The sequence below is a fragment of the Amphiura filiformis genome, chromosome 9, assembly GCF_039555335.1.
Source record: "Amphiura filiformis chromosome 9, Afil_fr2py, whole genome shotgun sequence".
Taxonomy (NCBI): domain Eukaryota; kingdom Metazoa; phylum Echinodermata; class Ophiuroidea; order Amphilepidida; family Amphiuridae; genus Amphiura; species Amphiura filiformis.
The window spans coordinates 62,983,584-63,004,942 of NC_092636.1; the positions used below are offsets into that span (position 1 = coordinate 62,983,584).

The window sequence follows — 21,359 nt, forward strand, 5'->3', positions numbered from 1 at the left end:
ATGTTATGTTTTTCTATAAAAATATTTCAAATATTGTTTCTTTCAAATGTTTTTTTAAACAAAATATCAAAAAATACTATTTTAGACTATTACTATTATAGACTTTGAGATGCAGCCAGTAATAGTGTTCAACTTCCTATGTATTTTATTGTTCTGAGCAACACTAAAATGACTATATCTGTGGAACCGTATTAAGTCCAATTGTGTTTTAATCAAAATAAAGCCCTAACACTAGAGCATGCATAATAATGAATTTTGCCAAAATATTAACTCATTTTGCTTGATTGCGTCACATTTTACAGGGATACAGCAAACGTCATTTACAATAAGGTCATAAAAAGGCTGGCTGTCTTCCACCACACCAAATGTTGAAAGCTATATCTCAATCAAACCCTTCGCAAAAATGTGTGTGCTGCTCTCATACAGTGTCACCTTGATTACTGCTGTTCAGCATGGTTTGTTGGTATCAGTACCAGAGCTAAACACAAATTACAGATCACCCAAAACAAAATAGTCCGCTTTATTCTAAATTTGTCTCCCAGGACCCACATTGATCAGTTGACTCGTAACTCCATTAAACTTCTAAATTCTCAGGACCGTGCTAAACAATTAAGGCTTAACCACGTATTCAACATCTTCAATGATACTGGTGCACCATACCTCAGAAACAACTTCATTAGAACCTCAAGTGCTCATACCCATCGTACCAGATCTAGTAATTTTAATTTCTTTGTGCCCAGAGTCAAAGGTATTGCCAACAAGTCCTTCTACTATAATGCCATCTTAGATTGGAATGACTTGCCGCCTCAAATTCAGTCCATAAGCAACAGGATGGCTTTCAAAAAGGATGTCAAAAAACACCTGGCTGATAGTGCTTTGAAGCAGGAATCTGCAGAATTTATACGTATGTAGGCTTATGTCCAAATGTCTCTTTTTTTTTTCTATTTTCCTCCACGTCCACAGCCATTTTTTGTTTTGGGACCCCATTGAAATAAGCCTGCATACGTAGCCATGCTTTTATGTGCTATCCTTGCCTTGCAACTTTTGGTGTTGTGGCGTGTATGCCGCTCCAATCTGGGATGGCATTTTGTGGTTTGTGCACATTTTATTATTGTTGTTAAATTTTGATGCATTGTACTTGATGTCTTACCATTTTTCTGTATTTTTGTATATGTTGCAATGCTAAATAAAAACTATACTATACTATACTATACTATAATTGTTTTTGTCTTTAGTGTACAAAAGAATTTTAGTACCATAATTTTTCAAATTACATAAAAAGTTTGTTTTCCTTTCAGAATTTTGAATGATGATTTTAAAGATCAGTTGACACTTCTAAATGGATTTTAACATGAATGAATGTAGTAGTGAAATATCCTTATCAGGTGGAAGAAAACAAATCTCCTCTACGTATTAAGGAAATAAGCACATATACCCTGCTTGTTTGTCTTTGCACCTGTACATCTGTGGCATAGTCACAAGGGCACGTGGGGGTTCATGTGCCCCCTATCAATTTGAGAATTAAAATGTCATAAGAAAATTACAGGAAAATGGCTTGTGCACCACCCCCTCCATTCAGGCCCGGTACCCCCCAATCACAGTGCCCCAAATAGGATGATCGTGCTGAATGGAATTATTATGTAGAACTTGAAAAGCATTTAGAACTTTCCTTGCTTTCCTTTTTGTTGCAGCCTGGACCTGGACCACCACAGCCAGCCCGCGACTGGCACACTGTGTCCGCTACAAATAAAGGCAGGCCGCAGATAGATCCTTCAAAATTAATTAATTTGGGCAGAAATAGGGTAAGGCAACTAGATGATATATGATACATGTAGGGTGTCAGCTTCTTCCATACTGTATTTGCCCAGATATGACCATACACAACATGCCCATGAGCATTTTAACTAAACAGGATATCTTTTGGGGTGTCTAGGATCATTTGAGTTTTGTTATGCCTCCACCGTCAGGCCCAGGCCCGAGGCCCAGGCATGCATGAGGCATACTGATTTTGCAATCTCTGTACCTTCCTCCATCTGTCCAGATCAGTGCTCTAGAATTGACTTCAGATAATGTAAGATGGGTAGGCCTTGGTCAGAAACTCTGGCTATTTTCAAAACAAAATATTTTGTCAAAAATATTTTCTTTCAAACTTTTGCATAATTTGCATATTCATTATTATAATATTGAACTAATTTCATATTCTTTTTATATTTTGTTATTCTAATTTCAAAAATTATTTCTTTCAAATGTTTTTCTTAAACAAAATATCAAAAATACCAATGTTCAAGTTAAATAATGAATGCCTTGTAAAATTGTGATGTGATCATGCTAAAGGAGTTGTTTGCTACTATTATAGACTTTGAGATGCAGCCAGTAAATGTATTTTATTGTTCTGAGCAACACTAAAATGACTATTATCTCTGGAACCGTAAGTCCACTTGTGTTTTCATCAAAATAAAGCCCTAACACTAGAGCACACATAATAATGAACTTGAAACACTGAATTTGGATTTGCCCTAAAGTTAACTCATTTTGCTTGATCGCATCACATTTTACTTATAATCGCACATTTAGGCCTACAAAGGGATACAGCAAATGTTACATTAAGGCCATAAAAAGTTGCTTGACCTCCACCACACCGAATGTTGTACATTTGTGTACAAAAGAATATAGTACCTTGATTTTTGAAATTACATGAAAATTTTGTTTTCCTTGTGATGATTTTAATTAAAGATCAGTTGACACTTCTAAATGGATTTAAAACATAAATGAAAGGATGTAGTAGTGAAATATCCTTATCAGGTGGAAACAAGAATAGTCTTTAAAAAGACAATCGTCGCTAAGGCAGTTGTAATGTGAAGCTGAAGTGGAGTGAGAAAGAAGTCTTGAAGGTCGTCACAAGTCTGACGAGAATGAATGCAGCCTAATGAGATGGAGTTATGAAATCACGTGAATAGGATGTATAGAGGTGGAGGACACAGTAAATCAATAAAGAAATAAAGACTAGTCATATAAATATGATTTCATAACAGTAACAGTCATCTTCATACATTCTTGTCACACTTGCGACAAAGATTAATGAAGATCTGTAATTGTAGGCCTACTGTTTCGTTTTTTGACTCCGTCCAGAAATGTACTTAATCATGATTATCATGAAATGTTGAAAATTTGGGGTCGGCGCACTCATTCACAGTGTTGCCTTGTACTCTGTGTCTTTAGCCTACCAACCCCGTGTGGTTTTATACCTCGTACCTTCCGTTCACACCAATCAATTACAAAACGTTGAAAGCCCTGTTAAATCAAAGGTAAGATCGATGGTAAATCTTCATGAAACAGGCCCAGTCCATTTTTTTAAAAATCCATTAACAGTTAATTTATCATTCGCATAAAACCTTAGGAATTTAAATTCATGTATTTGTACATGGACCCTCTACGTAGGCTATATCTATAGAGGGTCTATGATTTAGAATACGATTTATTGCAACGAATGGGGCTGTGGATGTCAAAAATTGTGCCATTTCAACAAAACAAAAATGTATGCGATTATTGAATGTTTATGAGTAGGCCTACAATGGCAAATTATTCTCATGACGCGAAATATGAACTGTTCCAGTTAAAATTTTAACTTCTATGATTTTTTAAATATGAAATTGGTTAATTTTTGCCATTTTTACTCATGTCCCACCTTCACTTATATGATCAAATATGGCACTTCCAACACTCACTTGAATCCCCTGATATGATGCTCTCCACCTGGGTTTTGACAGAAATGTACATGATGTTTGTTGTCATTTACTTATCAGGGAGGAGCGACTCTTCTGCAGATGCACCACCTACAATTTTTACCTCACCTCAGTACATTTAGCTAAGTTCACAAGAAAGCGTGTGATATTCCCGGGGTGATTAACAGTAAAAGTTGCATTATATTTACACATTGGGTGGGCCATGTCGTGCCACACCTGATGCCAGACTTTCCTTACTAAAATACTAAATGTTTGTGTCCGCGTATCATATTTCCAAACATCTAAATAAGCTGAATAATTAGGACACATGATGCTACAAGACTGTATTCTCTAGAATTCCAGAGAGTAGGCCTACAAAAAATATTGGCCGGTTAGTTTTCACACAGCGAACTGGGCAACGCTGAGTTAGGGACGCTGGATTTTTTTTTTTTTTTCTTCAGCCTTTCAAGTGAAAATTTTTTTTTTTTTCAATTTTAATGTATAATTTATACTAAATTGGGTGGGGGAAATTTTTTAAACTCAACAGTGAGGCAAAATTTTTTTTTTTTCGACTCACTAGTGGGCGAAGTTTTTTTTCTTCAAAAGACTCCCATGCCCCCCCTGGAAATCTAATGGTGCGCCCCTTATACAGGCACGCCAATGGTGAGAGCTGTGTAAACATAGGAAAACGGACAGTAAATGCATCATGCATGATGAATGGCCAATATGGCAATGACCATAGATTTGATTAGACACATGTATACACACCCCGATTTGCAGGTTACACAATGTAAAGACGTAGTTCATATCAATACGCATTGCGCAAAAGTATACAAATCATACATTGTACAGAATGGTCAACTGCAGATCCGTCGGATAACGCTTTTTCAATGCAAACGAAAACCGAATTACTAACGATTTACTGCGCTAAAAAGTAATTAATCCCAGGTTTGAAATACCGATTGGTACACAATACTAGCATTTATTTACGTTATTAACATTTAATGATAATGATCATGTTTGTAACAAATTGTTAGCACATGATATCCAAACTAAAAAACTTGTTAAAACAAAATTTGGTAAACAAACCGGTCCACACGTATCTCTCACCTTTGACCACTCAGTGGAAAATTTGCTCCTTGGAACATGGCAAATACATTAAATTATACATTCTAACAGCCAAACAAGCAAAACAATTCACATTTTAATAATAATTATGACTTTCAATGGAAAATTTGTGCTCCAAGAAGAAATAATTTAATAAACTCACGACAAATTGACCAATCACAGTTGTTGATATTAGTTGCTCAGTTCGGCGACTTCTATTCGCCTCATCGTGCAGTCTAAGCACCTTATCGCACACGACAGATTTCTGCTGACCTGAATCACGATGCCTGTGCACGAGAAATTTTCTTTGAAGCAGGAGACTCTGTAATAGATCATGAGTCATCACTACAATGTAACATGACGGTAAACAGGGCAGTGTCGTTTACGCACCGTTCATGTCATTCAATTGATCTCAGTACATCTTGCGACGAAAAAAATCTCCTCTACTTATCAAGGAAATAAGCACATAGATTATAACCCTTTCTTGTTTGTCTGCAGCAGTGGTGTGGCACCATAAGGGCACGGGGGGTTGTGCTCCCAATCAATTTGAAAATTTAGAAAATGCCATACGAAAATGGGAGAAAAATGGCTTTTGCCCCCTCCCATTCAGACCCGGTGCACCCCCACCATGGTCGGTGCGCCCAATAGGATGACCATGCTGAATAGAATTATTATGTAAAACTTGAACAGCATTTAGAACTTTGTGTGCTTTCCTTTTTGTTGCAGCCTGACAATGATAATGTGCAACTAGGACCCAGTGGACGACCGGGTGCCTTTGGTAGCTGGGGTCGAGGCAGTAGTGGACGTACTACTGCTAAGATGCAGTCATCATCTGCCGAGGTGGATCTTAGACCTGCAGCTGGCAATAATAGATATGCTATTCTCTCTGGTCTCTCTGGAGCAAGGTGAGTGTAGGACTTTATACATTAATCACATGCACAGGGTCAATTTTTCATTATTTTGTCAAGTCATATTTTTGCTCAGTTAATACACTATATGGTCAAAATTCACTATACTGTGAAACTACTGGTTTTCACAGCTGTCTTAGTTTTAATGGTTAACCAGCTTTTTTGAGAGACTGGGAAGTGAATCAATAAAGGTTACAATTAACTAGTCAGACATAAAAGTGCTTTAATACACTTGAAAGGCATTGTATGTACGTATTTTGTGTTTATTTGTTCTTGTGCAGGATGCGTATCCCCATTACCTACTTTACTTATAATTATACTGGGGAAACGATTAAGCATCAGTAATGATCTCCTTCACTTGTGTACTTGCGTAATATTTGTTTGTATGTATTGTATACCATGACTGCTATAACATTAGACCCAGCTTTAACCACCGTTTATCAGTGGGAGCTGGTAGCCTAATGGATAAGGCGTCCGTCTAGATATCGGAAGGTCGTGGGTTCGATTCCCATGCCGGCACATTCCCTTGCTTTTTTTCATGTTGGGTTGTGTGCCGGTCGGGATTTGTGTTTATTCGTTGTCATGTTTAATTGTAACACTTTGGGTTGGTAAACTGTTCATTCTTTCTCATTGTATGTATGCCAATATTTAAAAATTTGGTACGAAGCAAGAGTGAAAAATTCTGGATAAGTGAGTAGGGTCTTATCTAGGATTTGGCAAAAGTTAGACTCTGAAAACTTAAACCAGAACTTTGCCCCTTCTTGGGATTTAGTTCAAATAGCTATTGCTATAGCCTTGATTTTGTAGTCTGGTCTTCTTTAGATTTCACAGAAGTTATTCAAGCATTATTTTTAGAATTTAGCATATGTTACAGGCATTTTATTTATTTATTTATAACATTCGGCCAAAGCCAGGCTAAGCCCAATAGTGCTCAGAGGCTACTAAATTTAAGGGATGCCATCCAGATATGACGGGACAGGGATATGGGAAGAGGTCCGATTATAGATGCAGGAGGAAAACCGGAGCACCTGGAGAAAAACCTGCGAGGACCAGCATTGGATCGGCAACCAAACTCACATGTGGCACCGCGGGGAATTGAACCCTGGCCACAGCAGTGAGAAGCGAGTGAGAAGACCACTACACTAACCCGCCCTCATTTTGCTTGTTGCAGGAGCAAACGTCTTGCAGGGACACCTTCACCTACAATGGGTAAAGTTGGTAAGGCTGCAGCACCTGAAAGTGAAATATCAGATGAAGAATTTGAAAGCAGGGGCAGAGCAATGCTAGACGATTATCTAAATATTAGGGATTTGAAGGTAAGTCACCGTGGGCTATTCCAGTTGAAATCCATACACCGCTATGGAAGACATGATGACCTTGATCTTCCATACAGGGAGTGTGACTCAAATGGGGTTATCTGAATGGATGACTCCATTGAAATCTACACCCCTGTGTGGGAGATTAAGGTCATGTCTTCCAAAGGGTGTATGGATTTCAACTTGAATAGCTCAATCCCGTTACAAAGTGCTCATTATAATAAATAAATACGCTCCAACCAAGTAGCCAATCAGAATAGACATTGGAGTGTATTGAAAATGTCTCCATTCTATGTACTACGTGCAGTGTTTTTGAAAGTGTGCGCATTTTTGAAGATTTTGTGCATTATTATTATTAATTATGATAAAAATTTCTTAAGAATTTAGACAAATCAATGCACTTAAAACTAAAAGTTAATGCCTGTCCAATGCATTCTCCACTGCATGCAGCGCTTATTCGTTAGCCATGTCAACATCTCATCCGCACATGTGCATTGATTTGTGTTGACTTATTGAAGATCAGCAGTCTTTATGTTTCACCTCATGCGTGTTATACACAATATTATTTTCTACATTTTAATTTTCCTACTTACAGGAGGCTTGTGAGTGTCTATCAGATCTTTGCTCACCAGAAAGAATGCACTTGTTTGTACGGCTATCAATAGAACATGTATTAGAAATGGACGCCCAGTCACGATTACAACAGGGTTGTTATTCCATAGGCTAATTAAAGAAAATCTTCTGAAGTCCATGCAGCAATATTTGCAAGGGTTTGTATACAATCCTGTCTACTCTTTGGTTCACCTCAAGTTCAGTAGTGATGTTAATGCATTTCCGTAATTACGCTGCAAGCATACCAACAAACTGCCCTTGTACACATGCATGTACGTTCTGTGCTAGTAACTTTAAACACATGATTTGATACTGCGGCCAGCGAAATACGCACCTATGTGTCACTACCAAACTTGAATCAATCCAATGTAGGGTCTTATACACTGGTATTGGCCAATGAAGCGGTGTTTCCATACCTTCAAGCAGTGTTTCCATATCTCTTTTGGGGACACAATACGCTGACGATATAGGTTCAAACAATTTCTGAATATACCGCGCTGCACTGGTACCTCTGCATGGAATCATATCATGCTGATCATTTGCACCTGTAAGATTAGTATCTTTGAAAAGACAGGTATTATATTCAATCTATGATTGCAGACATACACAGGTGATGAGTGTAGCCTGCTTGTAGTGCAGAGCGATATATTCAAAATTGTTTTAACCTATTGCTATGGTTGTTAATCCGATTTATTACATTATTATGTTTTTAGGGTTATTAGGAGTTAAGAAAACCTAATAATGATAATATTGGATGGCTTATTTCGCATGATACCATAACATATCGGATTCGGCCATACAAATATTGAACTCGCCGTGGCTCGTCCGATATTTTTATGACTCATCCGATATGTTATGGTATCATGCTCAGCCATCCAATATTATATCATAACTTTGCGCCAGCGTATTAACTTAAAAAGTCAGACGTACCACTCATATGGCCCCATTGTGTGACAAACCTTGCCTTATTTGTGGGTAGTCTTACTGTATATCGGGATATTTTATCACCATGATTTTAACCATTCTGTGAACAGCTTTGCAGTTTCTTGCATTCACTATTTCAAAGATCTAAAACATAAAGGGTATGGGCAAAACTAATTTTGCAGGTTTTTAGATTCATGGTCTGAACTTCACAATAAGTTCCTGTCATAGACCACCAAGAGTTGCGTCTGCAGGTCTTCAAAAGTTGGGCTTCGCATCTAGATTCCACCAACTGTTCAAAAAATTTTGGCTCACTTTGCTAGCCATGATAGGTAAACTTCAATTTTTTTCCCGACTGGGTGCAATTTCCCTGACTGACTGACAAAAGTTGGGGGAGGGGGGCATGGGTCCCCCTTGGCACACGTCACTGCGTAACAATGGGTTAAGAACATAGTTAAGACTAAGCTACAATTTGTTTCAGTTACAGTGGGACAATACTAGTTTGTCCCAATGGAAAATAATATTTGTATGGGTTTTTTTGAAATGTTTGACTATAATCATGTATGCCATTTTTTCTTTCTTCCCTTCCAGTTTACATGAAGTTCTAGAATTTGCCGAGGACATGGCAATAGATATTCCTCTCATCTGGGAATTCCTAGGTGAACTCATGGGCTCAATGATTCAAGATAAAAGGCAACCAATAGACTACCTAGGCAAAGCTCTGGAACCAGTCAAACCTTCAGGAAAGGCTGGCGTATTACTAGCGGAGATTTTGAGGACAGCTGAGAAAAATATTGTGAGTATAGACAATCTAGGTAGTTCACTCAAATACAGAAATTGTGTATGTACGAAGCATGTTTAAAAAATAGCAAATTAATTCATCAATACTGTGTAAAAGAAAGCTTAACAAGTTAATTTCCCATAAAACTGCATAGAAGAACATAAATTCCCAATAGCATTCACACTACAAAGAACTACATTGTAACTCACAATAAGACCTGTAGCAAAATAATCTGATTCCTAAGTTTTGAGTTAAATTGCACTAGCAGTTTTGATATTAGAAGCAAAATTTGTTTGACAAGAGTATGGGTGGTAACCACCAATGGGGATGACGATATCACTTATTTTTGTTCATAACGCCTTTAAATAGAACATTTTTCAGGCCTAAAATTTCACTGGGATTATTAGAAAAATATCACCTTTCTTCCTATGTCAAAATCTATGTGGGGGAGGATGAGGCTGTCGATCTGGCCACACACCTTTAACCAATGAATTAAACACTTACTACAATGATGTCTTCTGATTGGTACATTTTCATTGGGATATTATATATGAAGGATATATATAATCATTCTAAATGTATGCCAATATGTTCTTGTTTTGTTTACAGGGAGCTGAGGACTTAAATGATTTATGGCAATCAACTGGCTTAACATGGGATCAGTTCGTACCCAGTGATGAAAACGTATTAGATTTCGTAAAAAGTGAGGTAACAATCCCCTTTTTGCTACTCGAACAAGAGATGATAAGTATACATGAGTAAATTCTGTATGAATGGGATCAAGCAATACTAGACTTAGGCCTATGCATCACTTCAATAATTTAAAGGAAGTGTCCGGCAATCACAACATTATGTCTAATATGTTAGAAAAATAATTATCAAGCACGAATCACATGGTTTTATTTAAAACAAATTCATATTAACCATAAAAACGAATAAAAACAGCAATCTCTCAACACGTGATATTCAAAATTCCCACGCTGAAATTTTCTAGAGCAATGACGTCATGGTTATTTGTGATCATTTGTCATCAGGCTTCATTGAATTATTAGGCGCGGGAATTTTGAATATCGCGTGTTGAGAAATGGCTGTTTTTATTCGTTTTTATGATTAATATGACTTTGTTTTAAATAAAACCATGTGATTCGTACTTGATAATTATTTTTCTAAAAATAAGACAATGTTGTGATTGCTGGACACTTCCTTTAATCATCATGCATATTTCTTATAGGACTGACTAATATTTCTGTTTTAATTGAACTTGCAATGCTGTTAAATAATCTCTTTGTACTTTAACATCAGTAAATATATCCAAAAACTCATTTAGATTTAGATAAATTTTGTTTGAACTCTGTATATGAAGTGAAACTGTGTGACTAATTTCATATAGCTTTTTCTTGCTCATCAAGCTAGGAGTTTGGCTGATGAAAGTTGATTTTAAGTTTCCTGTCACCCATACTCTCTTTATTTTCTGACCCTCACTTAAATTCATTATTGTGAATATCCATCTGTGAGTGAGCGAGAGGTAAATAACAACTCATTTTACACTTGTGTTTGGTCATATAATGAAAGTAAGAAAAATAAAGAATAATGAAAAAGTTACCTCACTTGCTTTCAGAAATGATGTGACTGGAAACTCATTCAAGATTGATTGTCAATATAGCCTTACAATTTAGCCTTACTAATAAATTAATCTATGGGAAAGTTGTAAAAGTGGTTGAAATTCGCTTTAATGCAATGGACTGGCTCCAGAACATAGAATCTAACTTAATTGTGCTTGAGTGTTTAATTAGGCCATCCATACTCAATATTTAGCTGGAAGTTTTTTGTCATATTTTCCTTGCAGAAATTGGAATTTACACTATGGAAGAATAGGCCTAAGACTGATCCAATTGCCTTAATGATGAAAGAATTGGGTTTCATGCTAGCAAGAGGGAAGTGTGATAATGATATCTTTGATTGGATAAATGTGAGTAGATTGTGATTACCTCAATGTAAAAGAAAACAATGTTTGCCATATCCAAAATATCTAGCCAGCTCACTCATATAACACTGTGGCTGCTGATGTGGCTGCCGGGGCTTTGCAATTTGTGATTCAACACAAGTGAATCCAGCTCATGTTGGCAGAAACAAAAATTGTGAATTCACACAAATCAAAGAAATTTTTACACAAACATCACAGATATACCATGTTCCATTCTATACTTATTTGTAATTAAAATTTCTTTGACTATTACAACAAATACAAAAACAGTTAAGACCCACTTGTTTCATTTTGTTTTCACACCAGTCAATTGTAAAAATATGTAACAAGGCCAGCAAAATACAATTCACTTTAATACTTTTAGAAACAATGTTATTGCTCTGATAGTCAAAAGTATTAAAGATCATCTGATTGCATATTATAAATTTGACCAAGTAGTACATTACATTAAATAAACTAGTAATATGTGGCCGTACACTACGAATGAGCCGTAAAGTCGGCAAATTGTATTCTGAGTTACAGTGTAAAATGTGCGTGAAGGTTGTACTCATAGGTACCTCAATTTGGCGCGACATGTTTCTGATTTGATAGCGTTTAAACCAATCAATAACCATATTGCTGAAGAGGATAATAATCTTCTACCTATTTCTATAGAATCCTTAAATAGTTCTAGTCTTTGTTTGCTTTGGTTAAATCCTGTTTAAGTGGTGGATTACAAAGCATGGTATTTTGTCTAGGTATGTATAACCAACACTTAACAACAATGAGAGGACATTCCTGAACTTCGTTGACTTGGGGATGATTTGAAATGACCGCAAATTATGATTGTATGATATTTATTATAAGCAATGTGAAAAAGAGACACATGTAGAACCGAAAAAAGGTACCATTTTGTTGAAGGAGCAGAGTTCAACAAACCATAACCCCGCTTCTAGATATCGTTTGAAGTCAAATGATATACATTTTAAAGCTTATGATATCTATTTCCTATACACAAAATAAAACCAAATTGACCGGGCTGACTTTACGGCAGATTCGTAGTGTCCAGTCACATATCATGAGCGTGAGTCTCATTTTATCAAATTCTTGTTGAGTCACATTTTATCCAAATCTTTGACCCCGTTTAGATTAGGGAAAAGTCGTACTTCAACAACAACTTTTTTGAAGTCGAGTTCAGTCGAATTCAAGTCTAAACAGGTACAGTCGTTATTCAAGTACGACTGAAGTCAAGTTTTTACAAAAGTCGTTGTTCAACAATGCTCCTGAGGCTCATTAAGTTGAATTCAATTCGACCTTGTCATGGTTGAAGTGTGACTTTTCCTGGTCTAAACTGTAATTGAAATGGATTTGCAAGATTCTCAACAACTTCAACAAGATGAAACCACATAAACTCGGGGTAAAATGTGGACTGAAAACAAGGAAATTGCTTTTTTGATGACCAAATACAGAGTTGAATTCGTTTGGGTGCATACATGTAGTGTAAATACCCAATAAAAACCACAAACACAAATTAATTTATGCTAATCATCTGTCTTAATCGAATATGATGTTGAGTTTGAATTTGACTTTTCTCTAGTCTCAAGGCGGTCTTTGTTACAGTTGAGAAATGTGTTATACTTTTTGAACTTGCAGAAAAACATTGATTCTGAGTTGACCAAACAGAAAGATTTCATCCGGGCCTTAGTTACTGTTGTATGCCAGAGCACAATTGAAGGTGAGAAACAGATCTTATTATAGAATTGCAATTAAAAACAGACTATTCTAGCAGAGGTGCAGACAAAAATAACCATATCTTGCAAATATTTTAACTGTACAGAAACGAGAGGCGTGTTCTCTCCTAAAATGCCATGCATGTAACAAATGAAAAAACTGTTGAAGTTCCACACCAATGGCACTATGTCATAGGCATATAAGGGTCAGTTGAAGGAGGGGAAGGTAACAGAACTACAGATGTATTATTTTGACCTGGTATGGTCAATGGTGTTTACATACCAGGCACATTTTTGAGGGTCTGTATTCTTAAAAGTTTTGACACTGACGTGCTCCAAAAGTATCTTTATCGGAACAATCATGCAAGAAGCATGTAATTTACACTAATTTGGCCCATACGTTTCTGCCTGATAGATGGGGTGGCCAGCCTGGTAAAAGCCATCTGCAGGGTTACTACGCTACTGCACTATATGGTCTTGATGATTGGCTAAAATTAAGCACAAATAAAAGAATCATGGTTGTACTTGTGTTTGCATTTACAGGTGAAAGTATTCGATGCAACCCTGAGATTCTCAAGTTCCGGGCAAAATGTCTACTAAAATATATTGATGGTGATGTAGATAGAGAACTCCAAGCCTTGTTTGCAGTGCAAGCCTTGAACCACAAATTACTTAACCCACCAGGTAGGTACTTCTACAAATATTATGCAACTCTCCCACGCCATGTATGTACAGTGCTATGAACATCAAGTACATGTTTGACTAATATTTCCATCATAATAATTTAATGACGGTTCCTGCGCTTTATTCAAAATCTTGGATTTTGACAAAACTACAGCACCCCCGGACAACACCTTAAGTCTTGCTTTTTGCAGGGTAAGTTAGTTTAACAAGGTCCTGGGGGTCACTCCCATTGTGGCCTGTACACCATCTGCTAAAATGATACCCTAAACAGGTAACACACAGCTGTTTTCACACCCTAAACAGGGATTTTATTCCTTGCATCAAATTTCAGTTGTCAAAATGCAACACTTGTCTCCTTAGAAAACTTACAGTAAGGATTCGGCTGCGACCATGACTGAAATGTTATGCAAAATATGTTGAGCCTGGGGTTGGCTCACAGGCCCCATGGTTAAATTTATGAAATTCAATCACTTGGCCGGGTGCACACCGGATGAGCCGAACGCAAACTTGTGAAACTGCGACATTTTCATAAAACCACATGCTTTTTGAAGATCATTTCCCCTTTCATATTTATCTCTCGATCTATCTAATACCTTTTTTGCGTATTAGCACATTGCAATTTTGCTACCCTTTTTCATGTTTTTGACACCCTAAACACGATACCAGCATATCGTGCCTACCCATGAACAACTACCCTTTTTACATGTTTTTATTATCATGGAAATTGAACAGGCCACAATGGGAGTGGACCCCCCCTCCTCCGAACAAGGTACATTACAATTTTGTAAAAAACAGAATTTTGAATATTAAATGTTACAATATGGCTTTAAGTGCGGTAAAATGTAATGTGCAGAACAAAATCCACCCATCTATGGAACTTATGATTTTTTCATATAGTGTTAATATCAAGAAATGTCGCATTCATTTTGGGCATAGTTAATTTTGACTTGTTTCATTCAGGTCTTGTGGTCCTTATAATATTAAATAATAAATATGTATAAATAATATTTGTAACAGTGTATTTAATGAAAAATATTTTATCTGTATCATTGCAGGGTTTTTACGAATAATATTGGATGTCTTATATGACGAGGATGTGATATCCGAGGAAACCTTCTATGCATGGCGGAATAGCACTGACCCTGCGGAGCTGAACGGCAAGGGTGTTGCACTCAAATCTGTCAAGAGCTTCTTTGCCTGGCTTGGTGAAGCAGAGGAGGAAACGGCAAGCTAAACAAAACTAGACTTTCACTAGATACTGATATAGGTGCTTTCCTTTGATACAAGGAGAGCTACAAAAGCTTCTCCTGGAAATCTGTGGGAGCTTTTAATTTATAAGATTATGTTAAATGATTATAAGGCATTACACCCAAATTTTTCTGAAACTGCTGTTAGTAGCATGATTGATTTGAGAACTTTTTTAGTTCAAACTTGTCACAGCTTTTATCATGATCTCAGGAACAAAAACGTACCACAGGAATATCTGTACCAAGCAGGTACACAATTACTCAGTAAGGTCTTAATCCATGTGGTAGAATAGAATAACAGTATCACTACGAGTGTGTTTATAGTGGGAGCAGATGTGCGGTACATTACGGTATAATTTCTATCCCACTTGCCCACTATAAACACTAGCAGTATATTTATGTACGGTACATCGATATCCTTCTCAACCGAAGGATATTGTCGCGAGATATTTGCACTATAAACACACCAGTATAAATTGTGTGCGGTATTACCGAAGTAGGAGCTTCTTCATGATGCGTAGGGATGCGCGCAGAGGGCATTCGGAACGATTCTCACCCCTAAGAGTTATCAAAACAGAAGCTACATGTTCACCGCCATGATCATATTGTTGAATGGGCTGTTTATAGCTCGCGCCACAATATTTACACATTCCCCATGTGACCTCGAGGTCATTGCAAATGTACGATAATGTTAGTTGGTTAGTAATTTGTGTGGTGACTGTGTCTCATTATAAACAGCAAGGGTATCAGTATATATACAAGGATTATCGTATACGGTATACTCAAAATGCGGTATATTCACTATAAACACGCTGTATAACCAGCATGTAATTCCTAGATCACAAGATGAGTGACAGGTCACCATCGCAAGGTGTCAGGGAATTGAATCTGAAAATGATCTGCTCTCATTGTCAAAAGATAGTACCTGTTTACAATTATGACAAAACTACAGCACCTTTATAAGTCTTGCTTTTTGCAGGGTAAGTTAGTTTAACAAGGTCCTGGGGGGAGGTCACTCCCATTGTGGCCTGTACACCATCCGCTAAAATGATACCCTAAACAGGTAACACGCGGCTGTTTTCACACCCTAAACAGGGATTTTATTCCTTGCATCAAATTTCAGTTGTCAAAATGCAACGCTTGTCTCCTTAGAAAACTTATAGTTTACGATGTACGAGGCCAAGCAACAACTTAAGTAAGGATTCGGCTGCGACCATGACTGAAATGTTATGCAAAATATGTTGAGCCTGGGGTTGGCTCACAGGCCCCATGGCTAAATTTATGAAATTCAATCACTTGGCCGGGTGCACACCCCGGGGGGGCACTCACATTTCCCAGCTATACGGGTATGTGCCGCGGCGACGACCCCCTTTTTCAGAGCCGCTGGCCATTCCCTAGACCCCCTGAATTCATTGATTGCCGCTCTTGATGACCCGATTTTTTTTCTAGCCTTTCGCTAGACTCACAGAATTCATCATCTCAGCTCTCATTGGCATGTTTTCCGTGCTACGTTTACAAGCCCAAAAGCTACTTTTTTGCAAGCCCAAAAGCTTCCTTCAATGGGGATTTTCCATCATTTTCTTCCCCATTTAACACATTGTAAGGAATAAGGTGAATTTTGGGCTCCTTTTTAGCAACACTGGGCCAGTTTGTGATTGTTTTCAAAATGTAAACATCACTTTCGACCGAAGCGAGCTGTGTGTGTGGTCATGACATTGAAAATCATCGGACTTTTCGGCTGATGGTGACATGAACATTTTGATGAATTGAGACCATCATTGGGAATAAAACTGGAAGTAAATATTATGACTGTAGTACCTCAAATATGTACACTTCATTGGCTGGCCCGAATAGTGAATTTAGAAGTGATTTTCGATCTATCAGCTTGGTGGAAAGACTGCCGAATTCTGCACACTTGACATTCATGGCTCCATTCATTCACATAAAAGTAATCATGTTTTTTTTTTCTGATATATTGAGAAGGAAAAACAGTATAGATGTGTTTGCTCATCTTAATTCTCAGGTTTGCTTGTAGTAGGCCTACTGCTATAATTATTCAGTATGAGAAAGAAGGGCTATTTGGCATTTTTTTATGATCTGGATTTTATAGTAAAAATCATACCTAGAATATTTTCTCTCTTTGAATTTTATCCTTTCTAGATGATCCACCCAAAAATAATCTTCGTCTAGAATAGATCCCTGTAGGCCTACTAAGGGAGCGATCGTTATTTATGGCAGGGGGGTGATGGGAAAATTTAGGGGGAACACAAAATTTTTGGGGTCTTGAGAGGGGGGAACCTGAAATTTTTAGTTGAACCAGGAGCTAGGAGGGGGGATTGTGAAGTTTTAATGGAGAAATTGGGAAAACAAGGGGGAACGCGGAAATTTTGAGCGGACGGGAGGGGGGAACACAAAATTTGTTGTCGATCATATTTTTTCCAAAACGCCCATTCCCCACCCTGCCGTAAATAACGATTGGTCCCTAATCTGGATTCAAGTGTGATGCCCGGTGTGATGCAGACATTCTGCTTGGAATGATCCAGGTCCAGATGTTGAGATAAATTTAATTTATTTTTCATCCTGATATACTTAATTCAATGCACAATTTTTGACAAGAATCGAAATTTATTCTTTCGAAAATCTGTGGCAAAAAAACCAAAAAAAATTGAAAATTACCCTGGATCAGTTCTCGAGACCCCCATTGGCGGCTGATCAGTTCCCAAGACCCCCCTTTTTTGACCGGCCAATCAGTTCCCTAGACCTCCTTATTTGACGGGCGATCAGTTCCCTAGACCTCGAGTTCGAAACTGGCGGTGGCACACCCCTACCCACAAAAAATGTGAGTGCCCCCCCCCCCGGGTGCACACCAGATGAGCCGAACGCAAAATTGTGAAACTGCGACATTTTCGTCAGTAAATATTTTTTAAATTGAGTTTTTCGTAACATACTAAAATTTCAGAAGCTCCTGTTGTAGAATAAATTTATAGTTAGGTAAGTTTTAAGTAACTTTCATGAAATTTCTCAAAAAATTACCTATTCTTTTATGTGTGTATGGTCCATCACCTGTCACTTGGTAGTGTTGTTTCATGGCGGCGCCCATGCATGGCCATTTGATGAATTGTTTAATTTGAATTAATCAATTTGATATTATATGTGACATGATCAAGGGGAATGAGTCTGATGTCGCAAATATTGATTTTAAGATATTGGCAAAAACAGTGTTCACATTCTTTTGTTTTATGTTTTCAGCCACTGATAAATTGCTCATAACTCGGTAACCAGATGTCTGATTTGATGGGGTTTGCATCAAAATATAGCATTTGTAAACTGCCAGAAATTGTTGTAAAAAACTTTTAATTGAAAATTGCTGACATGTGACTCATTCTCCTTGATCATGTCACATATACTGGTTATGGTACAGCTCTGGCTATTTTTGCTGTTAAAGCTTACCGTACATAGCAAATCCATGGAATGGTATGATTCCATTAGGTGGGTACACTACAGCATACTCATCTACACCCAGCATACCTACAAGAAAAACGTCAGAAATCAATTGTCACAATGGCTCAGTGGTAAATAATTCACCTACAAATGAAATCAAATTTACAATAATTCATATGTACATGTTTAAGTGACGTAACCCAAATGATGGTAATAGGGGTGGTTCCCCCTGATACCACATGATAGTAACATTCTGATATGTCTGTACCTAATGAGCACTGTATTCAAAACTATGTATCACTGTATACTTTTATAAATATAATGATTTCCTATTTGTAATTATGTGTAAGCTCAGACAAGCCTTTGTGCATTTGCTCTATTATGAAGGTATGTATAAATGCCTGGCAGAATGTAATGATAATTGTATGATTCAAAAAGTTAAAAAATTCAAACAGATTTGAATCCGACAGTCAAACACAGAAAAGTGGTCATTAATGCTAAGTCTCAACCTGAACATAGTGTAGGCAAGACAAAAAGCACTATAACTTGGATTCAGATTGTCTTCACTACATCAGGTTTTGATATATCAATATTTCTATGGATGGTAACATTAAACAAAATGGCAAAGTGTTTGGTTTTAAATTATACAAATAACTGGCAATTGTCTGTATTGAGAGATGGGCTATTCTGGACAATGGGTGTAGATTTTCAAGCGGGAGGTATGGAATTATATACAATTTCTAAATGCTCTCATTAGAAACCCCCAAAATCAAGGCTTTTGTTTCATCTAAACTATTCATATCTCCAAAGATGAATTGAATTGAGAGTTTCAGATATATATGACCTGGAAATCCTGATTTCCTCTATACTAGATGGCAGATATATGAATATCAAGTCCTTCAAAACAAATTTGGAAAAGAAAATTTCCACAATATTGAGGAGAAATTGTTCAATATATTGTCCTAAATATGATCAGTTTGACATTTAGATAAACCTTTGGCAAAATCCAAATAAGGAGTGTTTTTCATTTGATTTCAACTGGTAGGCCTGGATTGGCAGTACCACCTTAGGATATTCTATTATGGTTTATACCAAGCATATTGTCAAGTGCTTACCTAATAGGTCACTTGAAGACTCCTCCATAAACCTGATATGAGGATGATTTAATAAATCACATATCGGTTTCATCATATAACATTGCCTTATCTGTACCTAGACTTTTGGCTTTTAGAATAAGGTCAACAATGGTGACCTAATTTTGTCTACTGATTTTTATGATTAGGTTTATTTCTGTTCTAATGTATGTCTTCAATAAGCCTGTGCAAAACTGGTGATTATAATTGCTTCACTAACAGAAATCAATATCAAAATATCCTCCGCTGGCTGCAGCAATCAAGATTATTACAGTATTCACTTTTTGGCTAAAGTTAAAAGAATGAAATGAAAAGGAACAGTTTAAAAAAAAAAAGTCTTTTTTTCTTATACACATACACATCCATACTAAACACTAGCATGTCTTGCTTAGGATGGAATTATCAATGGCAAGAATTATTCAGTTTTTGTTACTACATGCATCAAGAAAGTTCAACTTACATTCGGGTAAATTCACATAAGCGTGCGCTAGTCACACATTTCACAAAGCACAACTAGCATGCTGTACCCAACTTTGTGCATGCCATTTCTAATGATTCTACATGTGACGTGTCATATCAAAAGGAGACACTTTTGGGCAGGATCGTAAATGCAGAAATAGCCAAAAATCTGCCCGGGGTGATTTTTTTTCACAATTTGGGTTTGTTGCAAATTTGTGATGTTAATAATGTTTAAAATATTCTCTGATAGTTTCAGTCCGGAATATAACTGACATCTTTGACATTGACATTTTTTGAGTTATTTTTCAAAGTAATTCCTACTCTCAACATTGTCAATAATATTTTGATAGGCCGATATCTCAATTTCCAGTTTTATAATACCACAGCTTACAAACTCAATATCTTCGCTTAGGAATGTGCAATTTCATTGGGGGAAACGACTTTTTGGAGCAAAATATTTCTAGATTTAAGATATGTAATACACTCAAAATTGATAACCTGCCCAAAAGTGTCTCTTTTTGATATGACACGTCACACATGTTATGAGCCTTTGCCCTTTATAAGTCAAACAAAATATAGACTAGGAGACTCTTGACTTTGTCATGGCTGTGTGCTGCTCAAGGGGGAAAAGTAGTGCACAAGGGGGAAAAGTAGTGCATCTCTGGGTAATTTGCCATGCACGGGGCAATCTTTGGTTTAAGTGTATGTATGTTTGCGCTGGTTGTGTAATGCATTGTGCAAATTATAAATTTATCATTTTTATGCTATTAAAGCAATATTATTATTGGATTTTGGCCCTTGCTGTAAAAGTTTGGATGAACACTATTTGGTGCCCATACATGAGAATCCAATGACGCAAATTCCCTATAGTATTACACACAGGCTGTACAGAGTCCAGACTCTCCTAGTCTAACCTCTTTGCTCTTACAGTATGTGTAAAACTGTCAAACATTTGTCAGACTCGGGGCTAATTCAGGACATAATTATTGAAGACACTAACTTCCCAATTGAGTTTTTGTCCTGAAGAAGTTGAAGCTAATCCTGACAAAAGCTTGACTGTTTTATACTTGTTTGAGCGAACCTGTTGAATACCCGTCAAAAAGCCTATAGATCTTTTTGGTTTTAATGGCCAAATATACTCCTAATATTCAACATAGAATATTTGTTCAACAATTATGCATTATTTAATCTATTTCAGTTCATTTTTATTTCTTAACAAATGTTTGTTGATTGAAAATCAATTATATTTGATGTTGAATGTTTGGTGGAATTATATTATCAATTTTACGTCAACAAAAATTCGTTATAAGTTAAACATGACTGTAAATAGATTTA

General features: G+C 36.8%; 2 protein-coding genes across 2 annotated transcripts in view; one reads left to right on the forward strand and one right to left on the reverse strand.

Annotated features, from left to right (window-relative positions):
- LOC140160216 (TBC1 domain family member 19-like) overlaps positions 1-21,359 on the reverse strand; it is a 527,882-nt gene that overhangs the window by 36,758 nt on the left and 469,765 nt on the right. The window contains exon 10 of the mRNA XM_072183493.1: positions 18,442-18,519. Within this exon, the coding sequence (XP_072039594.1) occupies positions 18,442-18,519 (78 nt within the window). The remainder of the gene's footprint in view (positions 1-18,441; positions 18,520-21,359) is intronic.
- Positions 6,977-15,479, forward strand: LOC140160384 (eukaryotic translation initiation factor 4 gamma 1-like). Its single transcript, XM_072183623.1, has 8 exons — positions 6,977-7,053; positions 7,649-7,823; positions 9,178-9,382; positions 9,977-10,075; positions 11,214-11,336; positions 12,984-13,065; positions 13,604-13,744; positions 14,800-15,479. Exons 2-8 carry the CDS (start codon positions 7,804-7,806, stop codon positions 14,976-14,978), a joined length of 849 nt encoding a protein of 282 aa, XP_072039724.1. The 5' UTR covers positions 6,977-7,053; positions 7,649-7,803; the 3' UTR covers positions 14,979-15,479.

Coding starts and splice junctions, on each gene's coding strand:
- LOC140160384 (XM_072183623.1), top strand. CDS start 7,804: ATGCAGCAATATTTGCAAGG. Junction 9,383..9,976: donor GGACAGCTGAGAAAAATATT/GTGAGTATAGAC, acceptor TTTTGTTTACAG/GGAGCTGAGGACTTAAATGA. Junction 10,076..11,213: donor TAGATTTCGTAAAAAGTGAG/GTAACAATCCCC, acceptor TTTTCCTTGCAG/AAATTGGAATTTACACTATG.